The 17,001-nt window shown below is 43.2% G+C and overlaps 7 protein-coding genes across 7 annotated transcripts; 5 read left to right on the top strand and 2 right to left on the bottom strand. All coding sequences in view use genetic code 12, as the record gives it.

Annotated features, from left to right (window-relative positions):
- Positions 1 to 676: 676 nt before the first annotated feature.
- Positions 677 to 1,150, bottom strand: CXQ85_001665 (uncharacterized protein; the record flags this gene model as incomplete). Its single annotated transcript, XM_025485365.1, has 1 exon — positions 677 to 1,150. One exon carries the CDS (start codon positions 1,148 to 1,150, stop codon positions 677 to 679), a length of 474 nt encoding a protein of 157 aa, XP_025340830.1.
- A 1,554-nt stretch (positions 1,151 to 2,704) lies between these two features.
- On the top strand, positions 2,705 to 6,190 carry AXL1 (Axl1p; the record flags this gene model as incomplete). The annotated part of the gene is made up of 1 exon (XM_025485364.1): positions 2,705 to 6,190. The coding sequence occupies one exon, from the start codon at positions 2,705 to 2,707 to the stop codon at positions 6,188 to 6,190; it is 3,486 nt and encodes a 1,161-aa protein (XP_025340829.1).
- A 45-nt stretch (positions 6,191 to 6,235) lies between these two features.
- On the top strand, positions 6,236 to 7,252 carry CXQ85_001663 (uncharacterized protein; the record flags this gene model as incomplete). The annotated part of the gene is made up of 1 exon (XM_025485363.1): positions 6,236 to 7,252. The coding sequence occupies one exon, from the start codon at positions 6,236 to 6,238 to the stop codon at positions 7,250 to 7,252; it is 1,017 nt and encodes a 338-aa protein (XP_025340828.1).
- Positions 7,253 to 7,486: 234 nt separating this feature from the next.
- On the top strand, positions 7,487 to 8,929 carry CXQ85_001662 (U4/U6-U5 snRNP complex subunit; the record flags this gene model as incomplete). Its single annotated transcript, XM_025485362.1, has 1 exon — positions 7,487 to 8,929. One exon carries the CDS (start codon positions 7,487 to 7,489, stop codon positions 8,927 to 8,929), a length of 1,443 nt encoding a protein of 480 aa, XP_025340827.1.
- Positions 8,930 to 9,348: 419 nt separating this feature from the next.
- Positions 9,349 to 11,245, top strand: CXQ85_001661 (uncharacterized protein; the record flags this gene model as incomplete). Its single annotated transcript, XM_025485361.1, has 2 exons — positions 9,349 to 11,205; positions 11,231 to 11,245. 2 exons carry the CDS (start codon positions 9,349 to 9,351, stop codon positions 11,243 to 11,245), a joined length of 1,872 nt encoding a protein of 623 aa, XP_025340826.1.
- A 43-nt stretch (positions 11,246 to 11,288) lies between these two features.
- SEC23 (GTPase-activating protein) lies at positions 11,289 to 14,809 on the bottom strand (the record flags this gene model as incomplete). The annotated part of the gene is made up of 2 exons (XM_025485360.1): positions 11,289 to 12,234; positions 12,591 to 14,809. The coding sequence occupies 2 exons, from the start codon at positions 14,807 to 14,809 to the stop codon at positions 11,289 to 11,291; spliced, it is 3,165 nt and encodes a 1,054-aa protein (XP_025340825.1).
- Positions 14,810 to 16,153: 1,344 nt separating this feature from the next.
- CXQ85_001659 (J-type chaperone) lies at positions 16,154 to 16,852 on the top strand (the record flags this gene model as incomplete). Its single annotated transcript, XM_025485359.1, has 1 exon — positions 16,154 to 16,852. One exon carries the CDS (start codon positions 16,154 to 16,156, stop codon positions 16,850 to 16,852), a length of 699 nt encoding a protein of 232 aa, XP_025340824.1.
- Positions 16,853 to 17,001: the final 149 nt, after the last annotated feature.

The raw sequence follows: 17,001 nt of genomic DNA, 5'->3' as shown, positions 1-17,001 counted from the left end.
ATTTTCCGTGGCTCGTTAAGGAAGGTCTATTCAGTTCGTAAAATACTATCAAAAAACTGAACCAACGGATTTTTTTGTGTAACAAATTCCGTAGCCTTAGCAGCATCGCCTCGACTATACTAGAGAGGATGGGTCTCTGTCTTTGCGTCCTGCGCACTCTGACTGGGTAGGTCTGTCCGGCTAAAGTCAAGATAGTACATTAGTCTGGACCATATGTAGTAGAAAGAATACGACAGAGTTGACAGATAAGAGACATGAGTACCAAATTTGGTACCTACCGCCTTGGAAACGGTTTTGTTGTTCTTATCAAGGGGCTAGTTGGGGGCGAGATGGTGATTGCGAAGATAGCCGAGTGAATGGACTTATCGAAAGATGAATAGAAACCGCGATAAGCGCTTAGTGCTCATTCTGGGGCTTCACGTAGATAAGACAACAGGCTTTAGACTACAGTGGGATTCTACATGTTCAAAATAACAATGAACTTACCGTCTTCATAATATACAACAGATCGTGCGGGAAATAAAACGAGGCCCATACGCTCAGAAGTGAGGCCAGCCCCAGGGGGAATAACGGTGGGAAAAAATGACAAGCCCTGGCTAGGAAGCCAAGGCGATGAAAAAGACGTAACACATAATGCTGGCCCGTTTACTTGAACTCATCTTTAGGTCCGCCAGCTCTACTTATGGGTTGCTGGGGAGCCAATCCTCACTTTAGTATGAGGATTCACGATTTCAACGGGCTTTCTGGTTCTCGGAGTGTTTGTTCTTGGAGATTCAGCAGATGAAGCGGTTGGCAGAGCTGGAGCTTCGCCAGGGTGAGCCGTAGGCGCAAAGACGCTGGCAGTGTAAGGATTGAACTTTTTAATGTGGTTTGAGTTGAACGACTCAGGAATGTCTGGACAGAACTCCATATCGTCTTCAGCGTCAAAGGACTTCGACAAGTAGTACCTCAACCGGGAATTATGTAAAGAGTAGTTGGAGGTGACTGACGAAGCTGCCGAGGAAGACGACGACAAGGAGCTACTGGTGGTGGAGTGTGCCGACCCGCCGTGATATTGTAAGTTGGCAAAAGTAGGTGAAGTGTTCATCTGAGCATTGTTCATTTGAGGCGAGTACTGTTGGTAGCTGTTGAACATGTATGGATTCGACATGGCTGGATGGTATTTCTTTGAATTGTACCTGAGGGGAACTAAAGGTTGATCATATAACAGATAAGCGTGTAACTAGCAAGTAAAGTGTTTATCGGTTCTAATGGGGAAACGTTTTTGAGATGGATGGGTGATAACTCGTGGGGGTTAAGCTGAGATATTTATGGATGAGTGACAGATGGAAGAAAACGTTTCTTTTACAGTAAAGCTTGACTTGCGCAACAGGAGGTACTGCACACGGCCGCACGCCCACCAGTCAATCCCCATGATAGCCTGCTCAGTGCGGGTTCTATCTGCCGGCCAGTGAATTTCTTTTTTTCGCACGGGGCTCCATAGACTTTCCATGGAAGGCCTGGCTTATTCTCCAGACGGTTGTGTAGTATATAGATTTAATGGTTTCCTGCACCGGTTAGTAGGAGAGTTTCTCTTTTCTTACTGGCTACGTTCGTCGTCGACGCACCGAAACATCCATGACCGACTTGAATGCAGGGGGGCTTGCCTTGTTGGGTAAACATGACGCCCCAAGCTGGCTGCGAAATCTGACTAGGGAAGATAACGTGATGTTACCAGCGGTTGGGTAGAAGGTGTCCAGGAACGGGTAGTTATTAGCCTTTTTATAGGGAGTGAGGGGAGTCAAAGTTGGTTGCTTGGACTGGTGATTCTGATGAATGCATTGTTTTTTGTTTTTTTGGTATTTCAATTTTTTTTTTTTTTTGTAATTCTTGTTCATGTTATTGTTTGCGGCGGTGTTGTTTGTGTTTATATTTGTCACTCGCGAGGCGTGTTCTCGGAAATTTTGGGAATTATCCCAAACACTTCACCAAAAATCAACAAGTTAAGGGAGAGGGTTGGTTTTTGGTAGTTAAGGAGTTTAGGTGGTTGTTTATTGTATGGGGGATTTAGATGGCTTCTTTTCTGGTGTAGAATGGTTATTTGGCTGGTTTCCTAGTTGTGGTGATTGTCTCAGTGTAGGTGGATGTACTGGCAATGGTAAGATGTTTGTATAATAGAGACAGAAATCAAAGGGTTCAATTAAGGACCTGAAATATGTGAAGGCAAGTAGTGACTTCAAAAATTAGGCTTGATATAGTTGTAGATGGGGATCTTTGGAAAGATAGCCTAGTGAGTTTCGCAGCCAAAGTTGAGGCTCCAGTGATGGGTACTTAAGACACCACTAGAAAATGCAAAGAGAAGAAATAGAGGATGAACTTTCCATCGAATAATACAAGGAAATGTAAACCACATTCTGCTAATTTTATTTTCATCAAGTTGCTGATGATGGTGTAGAACCACTGACCCATATAGTTGAGTATGAAGTGGACTCAACACAGCGAGAATGCCCTATAATCAAGGGACCCTGTAACGCAACAATTTTAGCATTGAATCATCTGGCTTCCATCTTTTCACGTTTCACCTTGAAGCCTTGCCGAATGACTTGTTTCAGCTTCGCATATTCTGAAACATGCCCCCATTGAGTGGCCCATTTAGGAAGCATTTTGCACCCACCGAGCACCACAGCTGAACTCCAACATCCACTTCCGTCTCCACACTTCCATAATGAATGGTTCTGTTCTAACAGTTAAAAACATTGATATCGATTTCCACCTACCATTATCCCATAGCCAACGCTCGTACCAACTCATAGAACTTTCCAATGGCCTCCGCACCCTAGTGATCAATGATAAGAGCAGTGAGCTCTTCTCAGCAGCCATGGTGGTGGGAAGTGGGTCTGCTAATGATCCTAACGATGCTTTGGGACTTGCACATTTATGTGAGCATATGCTATTCTTGGGCACTAAAACTTCACCTGTGCCTAACCAGCTTGACCTGATAGTTTCTTCAGCTGGTGGATTCACTAACGCATATACTACTATGCAACAGACATGTTACCACTTGGAACTTTCTTCTTTTGCCAAAGTAAGAGATGAAAGAGCTTTTATCATCGATAGCGTACTTGAAATCTTTGCTTCTCTCTTCAAGTGCCCCCTTTTCAAAGAAAAGTACATCAAAGGAGAGATCAAGGCGGTTGATGAAGAGCATAGGGGTAATACAAATGACATTGATAAGATATTATTTCATGCATTGAGATCTTTAGCTTCGCCAAATCATGTATTTCGACGGTTTGGAACGGGAAATAAGGAGACACTCAGCAGACTAAGCACTAAGAAGCTACAAAGGTACCTTCGGGCATATTTCCAGCGATTCTATATTGCTCGTAAGATGGTCCTAGTTATAAAGGGTCCCCAATCTGTGAATCATCTAAAGAAATTGGCCATGACCTACTTTTCCGATATTCCAAAGACCTCCCTTGAGCATACAAGATTATCTGGTTCTTCCGTATCAGATCACGACATTTACTTCAGCCCACAGCTCTACGGATACTTGGATACGCCATTATTCCAACAGGAATACAACGCTGTTCTTTTGAAAGTGCCAAATAATTCAAGGGTTAGACTATGCTACCCGTTAAAGGAGATAACGGGACTACAAAGCTACCATCGGATAAAGAACTTAGTTTGCAACCTCTTGGGTGATGAGTCTCCCAAGTCATTTTGTGAATACCTCAAGAGAAAACGGCAGTGGGCAACAATGATCATGGTTTTTGTCCAGAATACCATCTTTTCTGATGATATCCTCGTTGTCGACATTCTGTTGACTCCTTCTGGCTTGAAGAATCTTCCTCAGCTTGTGGATACCCTTCATTACTACATAAATTATACCATAATCAGGGGAGCGTATCAGGATCTAGAGAAAATTATTCGTGATTTAACAATCTTAGAGGATAGTCTTTTTCGTAACCGTGAGACAGAAGGATCATTTGTTGACGAGATATGTGGTTACGCCGAAACCTTAGAGAAGGGAGGATTTGATCTCAGAGACTTAGTTAGGGGTTACGGAGACTGGGATCCAGGCAAGAGCAGTATTATGATAGTCCAAGAGCTTCAAAAAGCTGCAAATCAGTGCTTTACCGAGGAAAATTTGAAGATTGTCATTTCCAGCGAAGACCTATGGCCTGTAAATCTCTTCACTACAGAAAAGGGGGCATATCAGCCAATGGTTGACCATTATTTCCAATACGAGTTCATTCTGGTACTCAATAATGATCAAATGACATTTTTTAACCCTGATTTGAGCTTGAACTTCGAACTCCCAAACATTCCAACCCCTTTAAAGGAGCTGATGAACGGCAAAAGGACGAGTAAGCAGTCTAGTGTCGGTTTTGTTAGAGGGGTTGAGACGGCTGCTGAACATCCCCAACTCAAATTCTTCAACAGCTGTCTCGAGGTGTGGACGACAAATAATGCAATCTGTGGAGCCGTACTGACACACATCACTTTCAATATCCAGTTTAGAGACATTGAAAGCACCCCTGAGAACCTCGTTGGTATCGAGCTACTTGCAGAGCTAATGGGAGAGGAGCTTAAGTATGAACTATATCACTATGAGCTTGTTGGGACTTTCTGGGGTGTTTTTGCTAACACCAATGGTCTCCCTTCGATACTTGTATCAGTATCAGGCATGAAAGATGAAGTAGTAACCGTTTTCAAAACTATCATGAACTGCTTTCGACTGCTTAGAACGGCTGAAGATGAAGTACCGTATCAGAAGTTCAAGAAAGCAAGGGTGAATACTAGAAAGAGAACGGAGGAAATACTTAACCTGTCCGGAACTAGAAAAGTATTTTCAGCAGCATATCTTGTGCTTGAAGAAGGTCTCATACCACCAGAAGATAAGATTGATGCATTAGAAATCATCGACACAAAATTTATCAAAGAAATGTCAAAAGACGTCCTTTGTACTGGGCCGTACGGCCAGCTTCTAATGGATGGTGACTTTACAGACCACGAGTCATTCATACTAACCGAGGAGGCAAAACTCGATAATGGAGGTGCTGAAAGTTACGATTTTCTTGCAAAGAAAAGCAGCAAAACCAGCCATATACTACCTGAAGGTAGGAATTTCTTGTTCCCCATGCATGGAGCAGAAGACGACACAGCCAATACTTTGTTATACTACATTCAATTAGGAGATCGGAGTGATACAGAGCTTTACACCTGGGGCAAATTATTCGAACACTTATTATCCTATACTGCTTTGGATGAGCTTCGAACAAGGAGAAGGCTCGCATACTTGGTCTTCACTGGCATGAAATTCTTTCGAAACAGTTTTGGAATTCACATTACCATACCCAGCGGTGAACACGAATGTGACACTTTATCTGGCGAGGTCGAGAGGTACTTAGGGATCCTTCAAAAGAACTTACAGAAACTCACCGAGAAGGAATTTCAAGAAGATATTGTTGAACCCTTCACACAAACGATATCGCAAACACCTACTCAAGTCAAAACCCCTTCAGGATTGTTTATCTCTCTTCAGCCTTTGCAAGGCTCCGGTGACAAACCCGATAGCGGGGAATTCATGAGCCACTGGAGCCACATGGACCAGATAATCAATGGCACCTACCGATTTGGAGGGACTGAATGTGAGGAGCCAATCGATAAAACTTTCCTCGAGACGCTCACATTAAAGGAGTTCCTAAGATATTTCCAGACATACATTTCCGTGGATTCTGCTCAGCGGTCCAGTCTTATCATTGCCAATGCTGCAGGGACCCAGCTGTACGAAGCCAAAAAATCGCAGTTTGCAGCCATTATCTTCAGCCAACTACAGGACCAAGGCATGAACATTACCCAAGTGCAAGTAAGCAATCTCCTTGAAAAATGTAAAGATCAGGAGGATTTCACTGATATTTCAATGCAGCTTAAAAAGTATTTCAAAGAGACAAAGCAAGGCACAAAACTCATGAGGTTGGCTTTCAAGAATTTTGCAGGTTCCATGTTGCGAAGCGCAGCCTCCACATTTTCCGTTCGGCCCCAGCTTCCGAATTCCGAGAAATATATCGTCTCCAAAAAGACGGAAATCAACAATTACAAAGCAATCCAAGGGCTATGCTATGTGGGGTCGCGGATAAGTTGGTACGAAAAATTGCAGACCTTGGAGCAATTGGCTCATAGTGGAGAAGGCACTGCACAATTTATATAAGTATGGGGAAATTCCTGCTTGAGATTTTCCACTCTCAGATCTGCCATGTCCACTGAAGCTGTGTCGGTAACATTGGAGGAGCTCAACAATGGGCTTGATTTTGAAACCTTGAATAAGGCATTTGGTCCTGATTCCCTTGGAATTATCATAGTGAAGGATTTGCCAGACCATTTCCAACTGTTGAGATTGAAGGTGCTTGAAAGCATCTCGGTTCTTGCAAATTTGCCTGAAGATGAGTTGAAGAAGCTCGAACTGCCCGAGTCCATGTGGCTTACAGGCTGGTCTTGTGGGAAAGAGGTCTTGAGCTCTACAGGCGAGCCAGATTTTAACAAGGGATCCTACTACGTGAATTGTGCTTTCTACAAGAAGGACGAACTCGAAGGACCAGAACCGCGTCTTGCTGAAAAATTTAAAGACTTCCAAACCTACGTACTGCCTAATATCTGGCCACCGGAGACTATCGATCGTTTGCAGAATTTCAAAACCGACTGCAAGGACTTGATCAAGCTCATCATCAGCACGGCAGCGAAGGTTGCAAAGAACTGCGATAGCTATATCAGCGTGCATGCCGAAACCTACGAGAAGAACTTCTTACAGAGAATCATCAAGGAATCTACTTGTACCAAGGCTCGCTTGCTTCACTATTTCCCAAATGTGGGAGATAAAACAGGAAACTCCGATGACTGGTGTGGAGAACATCTTGACCACTCATGTCTCACTGGTTTGACCTCTGCGCTCTTCCTTGATGAGTCCAAAGACAAACCTGAGAGCTTGGATAAGCTGCCAGATCCAGAGGCTGGCTTGTATATCAAGAACAGACAGGGTGAAGTGCAAAAAGTGAACATTCCAAAAGACTGTCTTGCATTCCAAAGTGGACAGGCCCTTCAAGAGATCTCAAAGGGGTTCTTCAAAGCCGTGCCACACTACGTGCAAGGTACCAGTATCCCGCACATTGCTAGAAACACGCTAGCAGTATTCTGCCAGCCTGATTTGGACGAAATGGTTAATGATACGGAGAATTTTGCCCAGTTCGCCCAGAGGATTGTGACTGGGAACCATTAGGACATTTTTCGCAGCCAAAGTACCAAGAGGTATAGTTGCGTTCCAACTGAGCAACAACGATAAACACATAACAGGAAAGACAAAAAGTAATTAGCTTGACCATTTGACGTACTTTGCAATCCTCTTTGACAACTAAAATTAGTAGAATTCAATACTCTTGCAAAAATCCATCTGGAGTCACATGATCTCACATCGTTTGGCTCTTTTCCAAACAAGAGCATCTACTCCATCTTCATGTCGAGAGAAGATATTCCGGTCGTAAATGATCCCAGACGGAACGGTCAAAATGCTTCTATCAACGATATACCTACATTGGATAATGAGGTGAGAGCAGAGCTCCGAAAGTACGGCGAACCCATCACTCTCTTTGGAGAAGGCCCTCCAGAAAGACGTGAACGTCTACTACGGTTCGTACAAGAAAGACCACACACGGAATTTGAATTCGCTGAAATAGAAGAAAGCGGAAGCGACGCAATTACCAGTGATGAAGAAGAGGAGGAAGAATTTTATACCCCAGGCAGCGAGGAGTTGGAACAAGCACGCAAGAGTATTCTACGATCCTCTGTCGACAAGGCCATCGCCAGGGTCACCAAGCAAAAGACAGAGGCAAAAGCATACAATTCATTCAAGACGCTCAAACACAGGCGACACATTAACCTGATTCTCGGTGAATACGAGTTGAATGGTACCAATGTGCTAAAAGGGAACACTCGTGCTATCTCATCGGTACGGGTCAATGGAGACAACACATTAATTGCATGTGGTTCCTGGGACGGAAATGTTTACCTCCTAAAAAAAGATGACGAGTTTAATCTTGTTCAGGTCGGAAAACTGGGCCATGGATACCATTCAGAGAAAGTGGGTGCGCTCGATTGGCACCCTACTAACCACTCCTTGGTCGCATCTGGTGGAGCTGAAGGCTCAATTAACATTTGGAATTATGATAATGAGGATGTTTTAAAACCGCAATTAAGACTAAAAAACGCCAGTGAAGGTAGAATACCCAAACTTGCTTTCCATCCAAGTGGGAACTACTTGGCAAATACATCGTTTGACCAAACGTGGAAATTGTGGGATATCACGAAAGAGCAGGAATTGCTAGAGCAGGAGGGCCACCTGAAGGAAGTTTTTGCCTGTGCAATGCACCCAGACGGTAGTCTAATAGCCACAGGTGATCTTGACGGTATTGGCAGAGTATGGGACTTGCGATCTGGAAGGTCGATTGCAATACTAGAAGGGCACATACAAGGCATCTACTCCATGGATTGGTCATCAAACGGGTACCATTTGGCTTCAGCAAGTGGGGATTGCTCCACCAGAATTTGGGATTTGCGTAAACTTTCCAATGCAAACGATAAAACGGAATTGTTCCTGATACCAGCACATACAAAGCTTGTGAGTGAAGTGAGGTTTTTCCTGGGTCATGACAGCTCGCTAGCCACGCAAGTCACCGATGAGAATGATGAAAATGCCTCAAGGTTGAGCACAACGGGCACGTTTCTTGCAACGAGCTCGTATGATGGAACGGTAAAACTTTGGTCAGCTGATAACTGGATTAATGTACGGACCCTTAAGGGCCATAACGATAAAGTCATGAGTTGTGATATAGGAAAGGATGGGCAGTACATAGTCAGTTGTGGCTGGGACCGTACGGTGAAGACATGGTCCAAGATATAGATAATTACATGCTACTGACGAATATATGCTGGCGAATTGAGTGTGATACTTCATAAACCACAGAAGGCAGCCATATAAAACCAAACACAAGTGTATTATGCCCTATGGTACTCATTATGTAGAGACATTGTGCTCACACTAGCATACCCGCGTTGTTACGTCACCGCGTCACAAGACTCTTACCCATAGAAGATTCACTTAAAAGAATTGGATATGGTCTATAAGCGAACTAATAATCAGACATTACTTATATTATGGCATTTCACCTCCTATACGGTGACTTGCTAATGGCTGCAAAGCGTTGACGAGAGGTATGTGGTGCATACCAGGTTCGCTTATCGCAATATGTGCGAAAAAAACGGTTGCAGTTACTGAATAACTTCACTACTACAACACCCAAATCAACAACCTGGAGAAGAATGGATTTACACAGTATATTGGATAGCATACCCGAGCCTCCTATTGTTGACTTACACTTGGACGAGCTTAATAGTTCGGGTGAATATAATTTACCAACGCCGATGTTTGAGTTTCAGAAAGAGCTTACAGACCAGATTGTTTCGCTACACTATTCAGACATTTTGAAGTACTGTGAAACGAACGATACTACTGAGTTGATCATCAAGTCTTTGCAAATATGTGTGGACAATTGTATGACCGTTGCCACTCATCCGTATTTGCTCATTCAGCATTACATGCCCAAGAACTTATCTATGAGGGACCTCCCAGCCAAACTAGCCGAGACGAGTGGTAAATTCAACGTCATCAAGGATCTTATTAATGTGATGGTGTCAAACAAAGTCCTGCCGCTCCCGAAACATGTTGGTGTGGTGATGAATAATAATGTTCGTGAAATGGATCTCTTGGAAGCATTGATCCTAGGATGCCGTGGATCCAAAATCGTGCAGCGGTACGTTGGCAACAGCATTAAAAGAGAGAACACCAAGAACCAGAAAAATAATGTCAAGGGTACTACTCCGCTCACCATCCATATGATTCCCCAAGATGGCAAGCTTACAAGAAACGAATCGGAATTGGAAAATGTCAAGTTCGACTGTATCATTGTCATGGACGGCCATGTCGATACACAGACAGCCTTCTTCAAGAATTTAAGGCAGCAGAAGCGCAGAGGAGAGGAATGTGTTATGGTTAGACTTATACCCATTTACTCCATCGAACACTGCTTGCTTCATTATAAGGGAATCGAAGGTGATTCGTCATACTTGTACAAGCTCATTTCGTCCATCGTTTGTTTGAGAGATAGAATCGGTAATCTTCAGCCGGACATTTTCCCTATCTATAACCAAAGCCTCACATACTTGTCTCACACATTCTTTGATCATGTTTTCAGACGTGATATTCGTTCCTTCCCTGCTTGGCCATTGCCAGAGTTGCCAAAAATACCGAGATTTTCTCCTACAGATGTGGAAAGATCGCTTCTCACCGAAGTTGTGTACCATTACACTCCATACGATTCTAATGAGGCTTCGCTTGATGGCTCTTCCAAGTCAAAAAGTTACTACCAAACCAAAAGACTCCAGCTGGACTACGTCACAAATCCTCTCAAGAACGACTACAATATATTGAGTGGAATTCATAATCATGCTGCCGTCTCTAAGAGACAAGGTATGGATCGCACAATCCTCACACACAAGCTTATCCTTGAATTGAACGCGGGCTATCTAGACTTGGCGAAAATCGAGGAGGAGTATCATTGCTATATTGATTATAACAAAGATGAACGCCAGGAGAAGGTTGGAAGGAGAATAGAAGAGATGAAGAAATCTCTTTTTAGCATTGTTTCGGATGTTGATCATGTCGAGCAAAGAATCCAAGTGAGCGAGAAGAAACTACAAAGAAGACAGGAAGAGATTGAACAGCTCAAGGGTGAAATCGAGCAAGACAAAGAAAAGTTGAGAAAGTTTAGCGAGCTAGAGTCTGTGACTACAAATGAGGTTAAAAAAGCATTTGTTGAGAACCAGTTAAAGATCTGGGAGTTGCAGAATGAAGTGAAGGATCAGGCACACAAGTTGCAAACAAAGAACGATGAATTGACTTACACTAAACGCGAGATAGAGAACTGCGAGAACTCCATCAAGCAATCAGAAGAACAATTGAAGGAGGTCCGTGAGAAAATCGCCGAACTTGAGAAGCAATTGGCAGCTGCTCGACTGGCCGAAGTGGAAGAGAGTGAGAATTTCAAGAAGAGAAAGCTCGCCACAATCACTGACATTGATCACGCAAAGGAGGAAAATACTCTACTCAAAACTAAACTTGTCAAGTCTTTGAAATTCTTGAAAGATACCTCACATTTGAAGAGCCGCAAGGGCAGGGGTCTCACACCCAATAATCGTTAATATTACAAATAGTATATAGGGGCCTCAGATCTAACAGCATCAAAAATAAGACAATTATTAATCGGACTATCCTTCTTGCCAAAGAACTGGATGATATCCTGAGCAAGAAATCCTCCTATGATAGCTGCCACAGGTGAGAACTCAGTGAATGCTTGCTTGGAAAACAAATCCAAGTATTCCTCGCTAAGCACTTGCTGTGATATTCCAAGGCTGTCACAAATGATGTTTCCACGCTGTAGCAAGGCTTCTCTGTCTATGTCATCTTCTGGATTTACTGGACGCTCAATATCAAAAAGTGAAAGAATGAATGGTAGAGCCCCTGAGAGCCTTTTAAGCTGTCTTTTGTTCAACTGAAGCGGTAATTTCTTGGAGTCAAAGATTTGCTCTAATGGTGAAAATGTGTCCAAGACTTTCACAATTTCAGTTTCGTCGTTATTCTTCCACTCCACATCGACAATCTCTTTGACACCGTTAATCTTGGTACCGGCAACCTTAGCTTGGTTTCCTGTGGCACCTTCTTTTGTCGAAGTATGCTCAATAAGATCTGTGAGTACGTAGCCAAACATACCATGCTCTCCAGCCACATAGAGTGGGATCTTATGATCTCTGGTGATTTTGTTAATGGCGAGCAACTGTGGTTTGCTCAACTCTGTGGCCACGACCAAATCAAACTTTTTATAATAATCAAGTGAAACTTCGGCTAGCTTTGTAGTGTTTATCAGGAGATTGACTCTAGGGTTTAGTTCTTGGATATTTGGGAAGACTAATGGAAGCTTTGGCTGACCAACGATACTCTCATCGTTTGGTAGAAAGAACTGTGCTGCAAAATCCTCTTCTTTGACAACAGAACCATCAAGTATTTCAATAGTATTGAGACCTCCAAGGACCAAGTTTTTCACGATTTCTGAGCCAATACCGCCGAGATTGACCACTAGGACTCTAGCGGACCTCAATCGAAGTTGGGTGTCTGTTCCCCAAAGACGGATCTGCCTATCATACAAGGCAATTTCATCTGTTTGTTAGTAAATGTTAACAAATTTAGCCTTAAAAGTCATACATACCAGCACTTAGCTGTTCTGGATTCGACATTGATGTAGATGGAAATTGAGCGCTAGGGTCTAGAGAAGTGTTGATATGTGGTGTTAAGTGCAGGCAAATCAACGTTTTTCCAGTTTCCACAGTTACTTCGCTACAAGAATTTACTGTTCAAAACTATGCTATTCCTTTCCTATAAGCATTGATATGACTATTCATGGGAACTTATTTTCTATGGCCTTCTTTAATTGGAGCCCGAGACGACCAACTTTTGCAAGTGCGACATAAACACCTGTAAAGAGACATCATCAGTCAAGACAACGGCTCCAGGAGTGTATTCTTCAGAGTTGTATGAGGTACTTGGATTCAACTTGGAATACAAGAATCTAGCTTGCGAACCACCTTCCTCTGTGTCGATAAATCTAGGCAATGGGAAACGGTCCACCAACAATTCACCAGCTTCTAGCTTTGGTTCGTCCAACAAAGCTTTGAAGTCAGCGTACTCTTCCTGGTCCTGGAAACCTGCCTTACGCCACTTGGCGATAGTTCCACCGTGGAAAATCAAGATGTGGAAGAAAGTGTCCAAGAGCAAGATTCTCTCTTCTTTAATAGAAACGGAATCCAATAAGACAGCCTCTGGCTGTTCTAGATCAAGTCCAAACGATGTTAATGTTGGCTGGATCATGACCAATGAGTTACTGCAATCCTCGGTCAACAACACATGCCTGTAAAAGGCAGTCTCATCTGGGGAGTTGTTAAAAACTTGCAAAAACTGAGATCTCCTCAAATAAAAGACAAACTGTGGGAAAAGCGAGAATTGGGGATGCAATCTGAAAGAAGCTTCAACATCTTTTCTGTAATCAGCGAATTTCTGGCACAACTTAATCAACATACGGTCGATCCACCTCAAAACGTCTGCTCCATCGTCTTGCTCAGATTTGAACAAAGTGATTCTAGCCATCAAGACTGCAGCCGCTTCCTGGTCGAAAGACTGTGTTAAAACTTGTTCATCACCAGTTAAAATGTTCGATACCGTAGTGACTCTTATTCTATAGGTGCCAGAGGCATGCTGATATTGGGTGATGAATTGAATGTATGATTGTGCGTTTGGAGGCAAAGGCAGGTTGTTGGCAATATCGAAAAAGATTGCGTGCGTACTTTGAGGGGAAAGGGAGCACATTTTGAATTTTGATGAGCCACCAATACCTAGCTCAGTGTCAGAAACGTTTGGAGACTTGATCTTCAAGGAAGATGCGTGTCCGATCAAGCCGCTGACCCTCAACTCTCTCGAACACTTAATATCAAGAGTACCGTTGAAGCCCATAAGTAAATAGTCTTCGTGGTCCTTGTTGAAGAGTTTCAAGAAAGACTGCTTGAAGATAGATGTGGTAAAGGCATCAGACAATAACAAGACACCACCAGTTTTTGAGCACATCGATTTCATTTCCAAGAAACCAACCTGATCCAAGCAACCACCAAACAAGTCAATTGTATGGCCGTGCTTGACAGCCTTGGCGGCAATGCTTTCGTAAAACTTCACAGCCTTCTTGTAATGCTTAGCGTTCTCCTTATCGATATCAGAATGAGATCTGATGGCCTCCTTCAATTTAGGACCGACAATCATTCCTGGGTTAAGAGTACAAGAGCCAGCGGAGAACAAAAAGATTCTAGCACCGAAGCCAGAGAAGGTGTTACCAAGCAAGCTGGAGGCAACATTGATGGCAGAACCGGTTGCACGGTTAGCTCTGTCACCGTGAGCAACAGGCCAAGGATCAGCGGTCAAGTTCTCAATGAGGGAAGTCAATTGATGCTCAATGTCTTCAATTGGCAAGAAGAATCTCTGTAAAGAGTTTTGCATTGTCATCTGGCCAGGTTGAGCCACGACAGGCTTGTTCAACATGTCGGCAACCTGCTTTTCAGTGTAATCCTTGTCACCACGGAAAATGTAAGACTTATTGACTGTGCTGGCGCCCAAGTCATACACCTGAACAATGGAACCATAAGTAATTAAGCCCACGAGGGCATTCGGTGGTAGATAAGAAAGTGAAATCACCAAGGTTTCTTTCAACGCTCTCAAGTTGTCCTCATCCTGACACAAGTCAACAACAAACAAGAAGATTGGGGCATGCTGCACTGGCTTTGAGGTGATGTATTCCATAGTGGAGGAAGTGCCTGCCAATTCAAGAGGCAAGTTTTCCTGGGTGATACCATGATAATGTGGGGGCAATGGAGATCTGGTTCCACAAAGGGGACAGATCCAGAAACCAGCAGGGTCAATGGTACAGTAAGGGTTCAAAATACCTCGACAGGTTGGCAGATGACAGTAAATCGGATCATAAGCAGCCACTGGCAAGTCCTCTCTGTATTTTAAAGGCGTGTACAAGACACCTGTGGGGACGACAATCTTAGCCAGCTCAGCTTTAGTCGAAGGAAAAGTATTCCAAGCGAAGCGAACACCATTTAGATCTTCTTGTTCCTCGAACTCCATTGGGTATATGAAAGCTTCACACTGACTTGGGTATTCTTAAAACAAGGGGACAAACGCGGTGAAATGAAATCAAATAAACGGGGAATTGAAAACAAGCAACAGGGAAAACTTCTGCGGAACAAACCAACAAGTGAACAAATTAATGAGTGAGTTTCGGTGGCGGGTGCTTGTTCTTGTTTGTTGATTTGTTTCCCTCTATATATGATCTGAAAAAAACTCGTCGTTTGTGAGAGGACAACACACGGTCGTGTGTAGACCGCTTACACCAGGCGCGCTTGACAGACATTTGGGTGCAAAAAAACCATATGTGGAGACAAGGCGAGATCTGACAAGGTAATGTCAGTCATTTTTTGACATAATTTTATATTGACAGTAATTGCCAAACACTTAATTGGATTCTTCTATTTTTTAATTTTTGTTTCGCTGCCCAATAGTAGAGGTCAAATGCCCACGGGGTCCATGCTGGTAAGTGTAGTGGCGAGACGAACAACCCATGAAGGTGAGGTAGTTAAGCGGCAATTGTAGAAGTACTGTTTCTCCATTTTCATACTAAGCGATGGAATTTCACAGAATCCTTCTTTTGAGGCTGATTATGTTTAGCATGTTCCGGTCCAGAATTGGTCCTTGTCTGAGACAAGCATTCACTATTGGGCCAGTGCCATTGGTACAATTTGGAGAATGATAATAGAGTTAGTGGAAACAATGGATATTTGCGACAATTAGTTAAGAGAAGGCTACTAAGTGATATTACCTTTCTACCCAGATTAAAGTAGACTGACATCGTGTCCCTGGTTCTCCACTGTACTTTAAATACGTCCAGATAACAAAAATGCTCTTATGAGTTGACTTAGAATACTGTTAGTTTGGTGGTGATTGTCTCTTGCTGATTACTGTTCTTAGTGTTCTGAGACAAGCCAAGGTACATTTTTCGCAGCCAAAGTTACTCACATAGGCAGTAACTAATACCACCAAATACAAGGTACAAAGTATCAAAACAATCTCTATTTGCTTCTTGGGAACTTCTTCTTAGCTTCATGAGCTAACACAATGAATTTTACTGATATGACTTACTTTTAATACTGGTATGTCCAAAGTGGTACTAGTAAGGAAAGACACTTTGCTTACACGGAGCAAGCTACATCACTAGAAAGCTCAAGCGGCATCCTAAAACAAATAAACCACCCAACTTCTTCAACAGCCTGAACCAAATAGTAGTCATTCCCAGGTGTCGGTTCACTCGGAAGAAATAGACTTTCCAACCGAGACCTGTACTTAGGTCATCGTTAGCCCCCACAAAGTCCGAACATATCCTGAGAACTACTTGAAGCAACCCACTTCTTTATCATGTGGCGCTCAATTAGATGGCACAATGCTGCTCCATTAGGGCTTTTAAGGATAGCCCAAAGGAACTATGCTACTCATGTGAAGAGTTTCTTTGAGCTTTACCCAAAGACATTCCCCAATGGCGGTCCACCAAAGGATCCATTCATTATCAATGATAGACTGTTGAGAAGAGAACATCGAGGACTTCAAAGCCAGAACCACCCGGATATAGTGATGGGTTCTGCATCACTTCTGAGTGGTGAAGGCGAGGAGGCAAAGAGTGAAAACCAGATCTCGGCGCTCTTGAACCGTGCTTACTCGACCATCAAGAACCCATATACTCGAGCAGCGTACCTTATTAGGATCCAGCATCCAGAACAGCTTGATATCACACAAGATGAAACTTCGAAAGATCTAATTGCCAAGTTTCAAGAGTCTTCTTCTGACTACTCGTTGGATTACAAGGTTCTACTAATGACTGTGCTTGAAGCGCATGAGTCGCTTGAAATGGCTGCCAGTGAAGCTGACTTGGAGTCTTTGGCAACTGAAAACGATGAAAGAGTTGAAGAAAGTGAAGAAAAGTTGGAGAAGTTGTTTAAGACCGAGCCCACTCCTTGGAACGACATTTTGATTGAAACCATTAGATTGAAGTACTGGATGAACATTGCCAATGGTATCAAAGAATGGGAACCTGGTAAGCCAGTTCATCTTACCCATTGAATAAGAAAAAAAAGTGAAATAGATAATTACACCATTCTCCGCGTATATGTGTATTCGAAATCCTACTAGTGTAGCCTTGCTGGGACATTCTATCCGCCCTAGAAGCAAAAGTGCCGTGAATCATCACACCAAGTATGGGAGGAAGTCGT

This window comes from Candidozyma haemuli (genome assembly GCF_002926055.2).
Source record: "Candidozyma haemuli strain B11899 chromosome Unknown C_2014730914, whole genome shotgun sequence".
NCBI lineage: Eukaryota > Fungi > Ascomycota > Pichiomycetes > Serinales > Metschnikowiaceae > Candidozyma > Candidozyma haemuli.
This window is presented reverse-complemented; position numbering and strand designations above follow the sequence as displayed.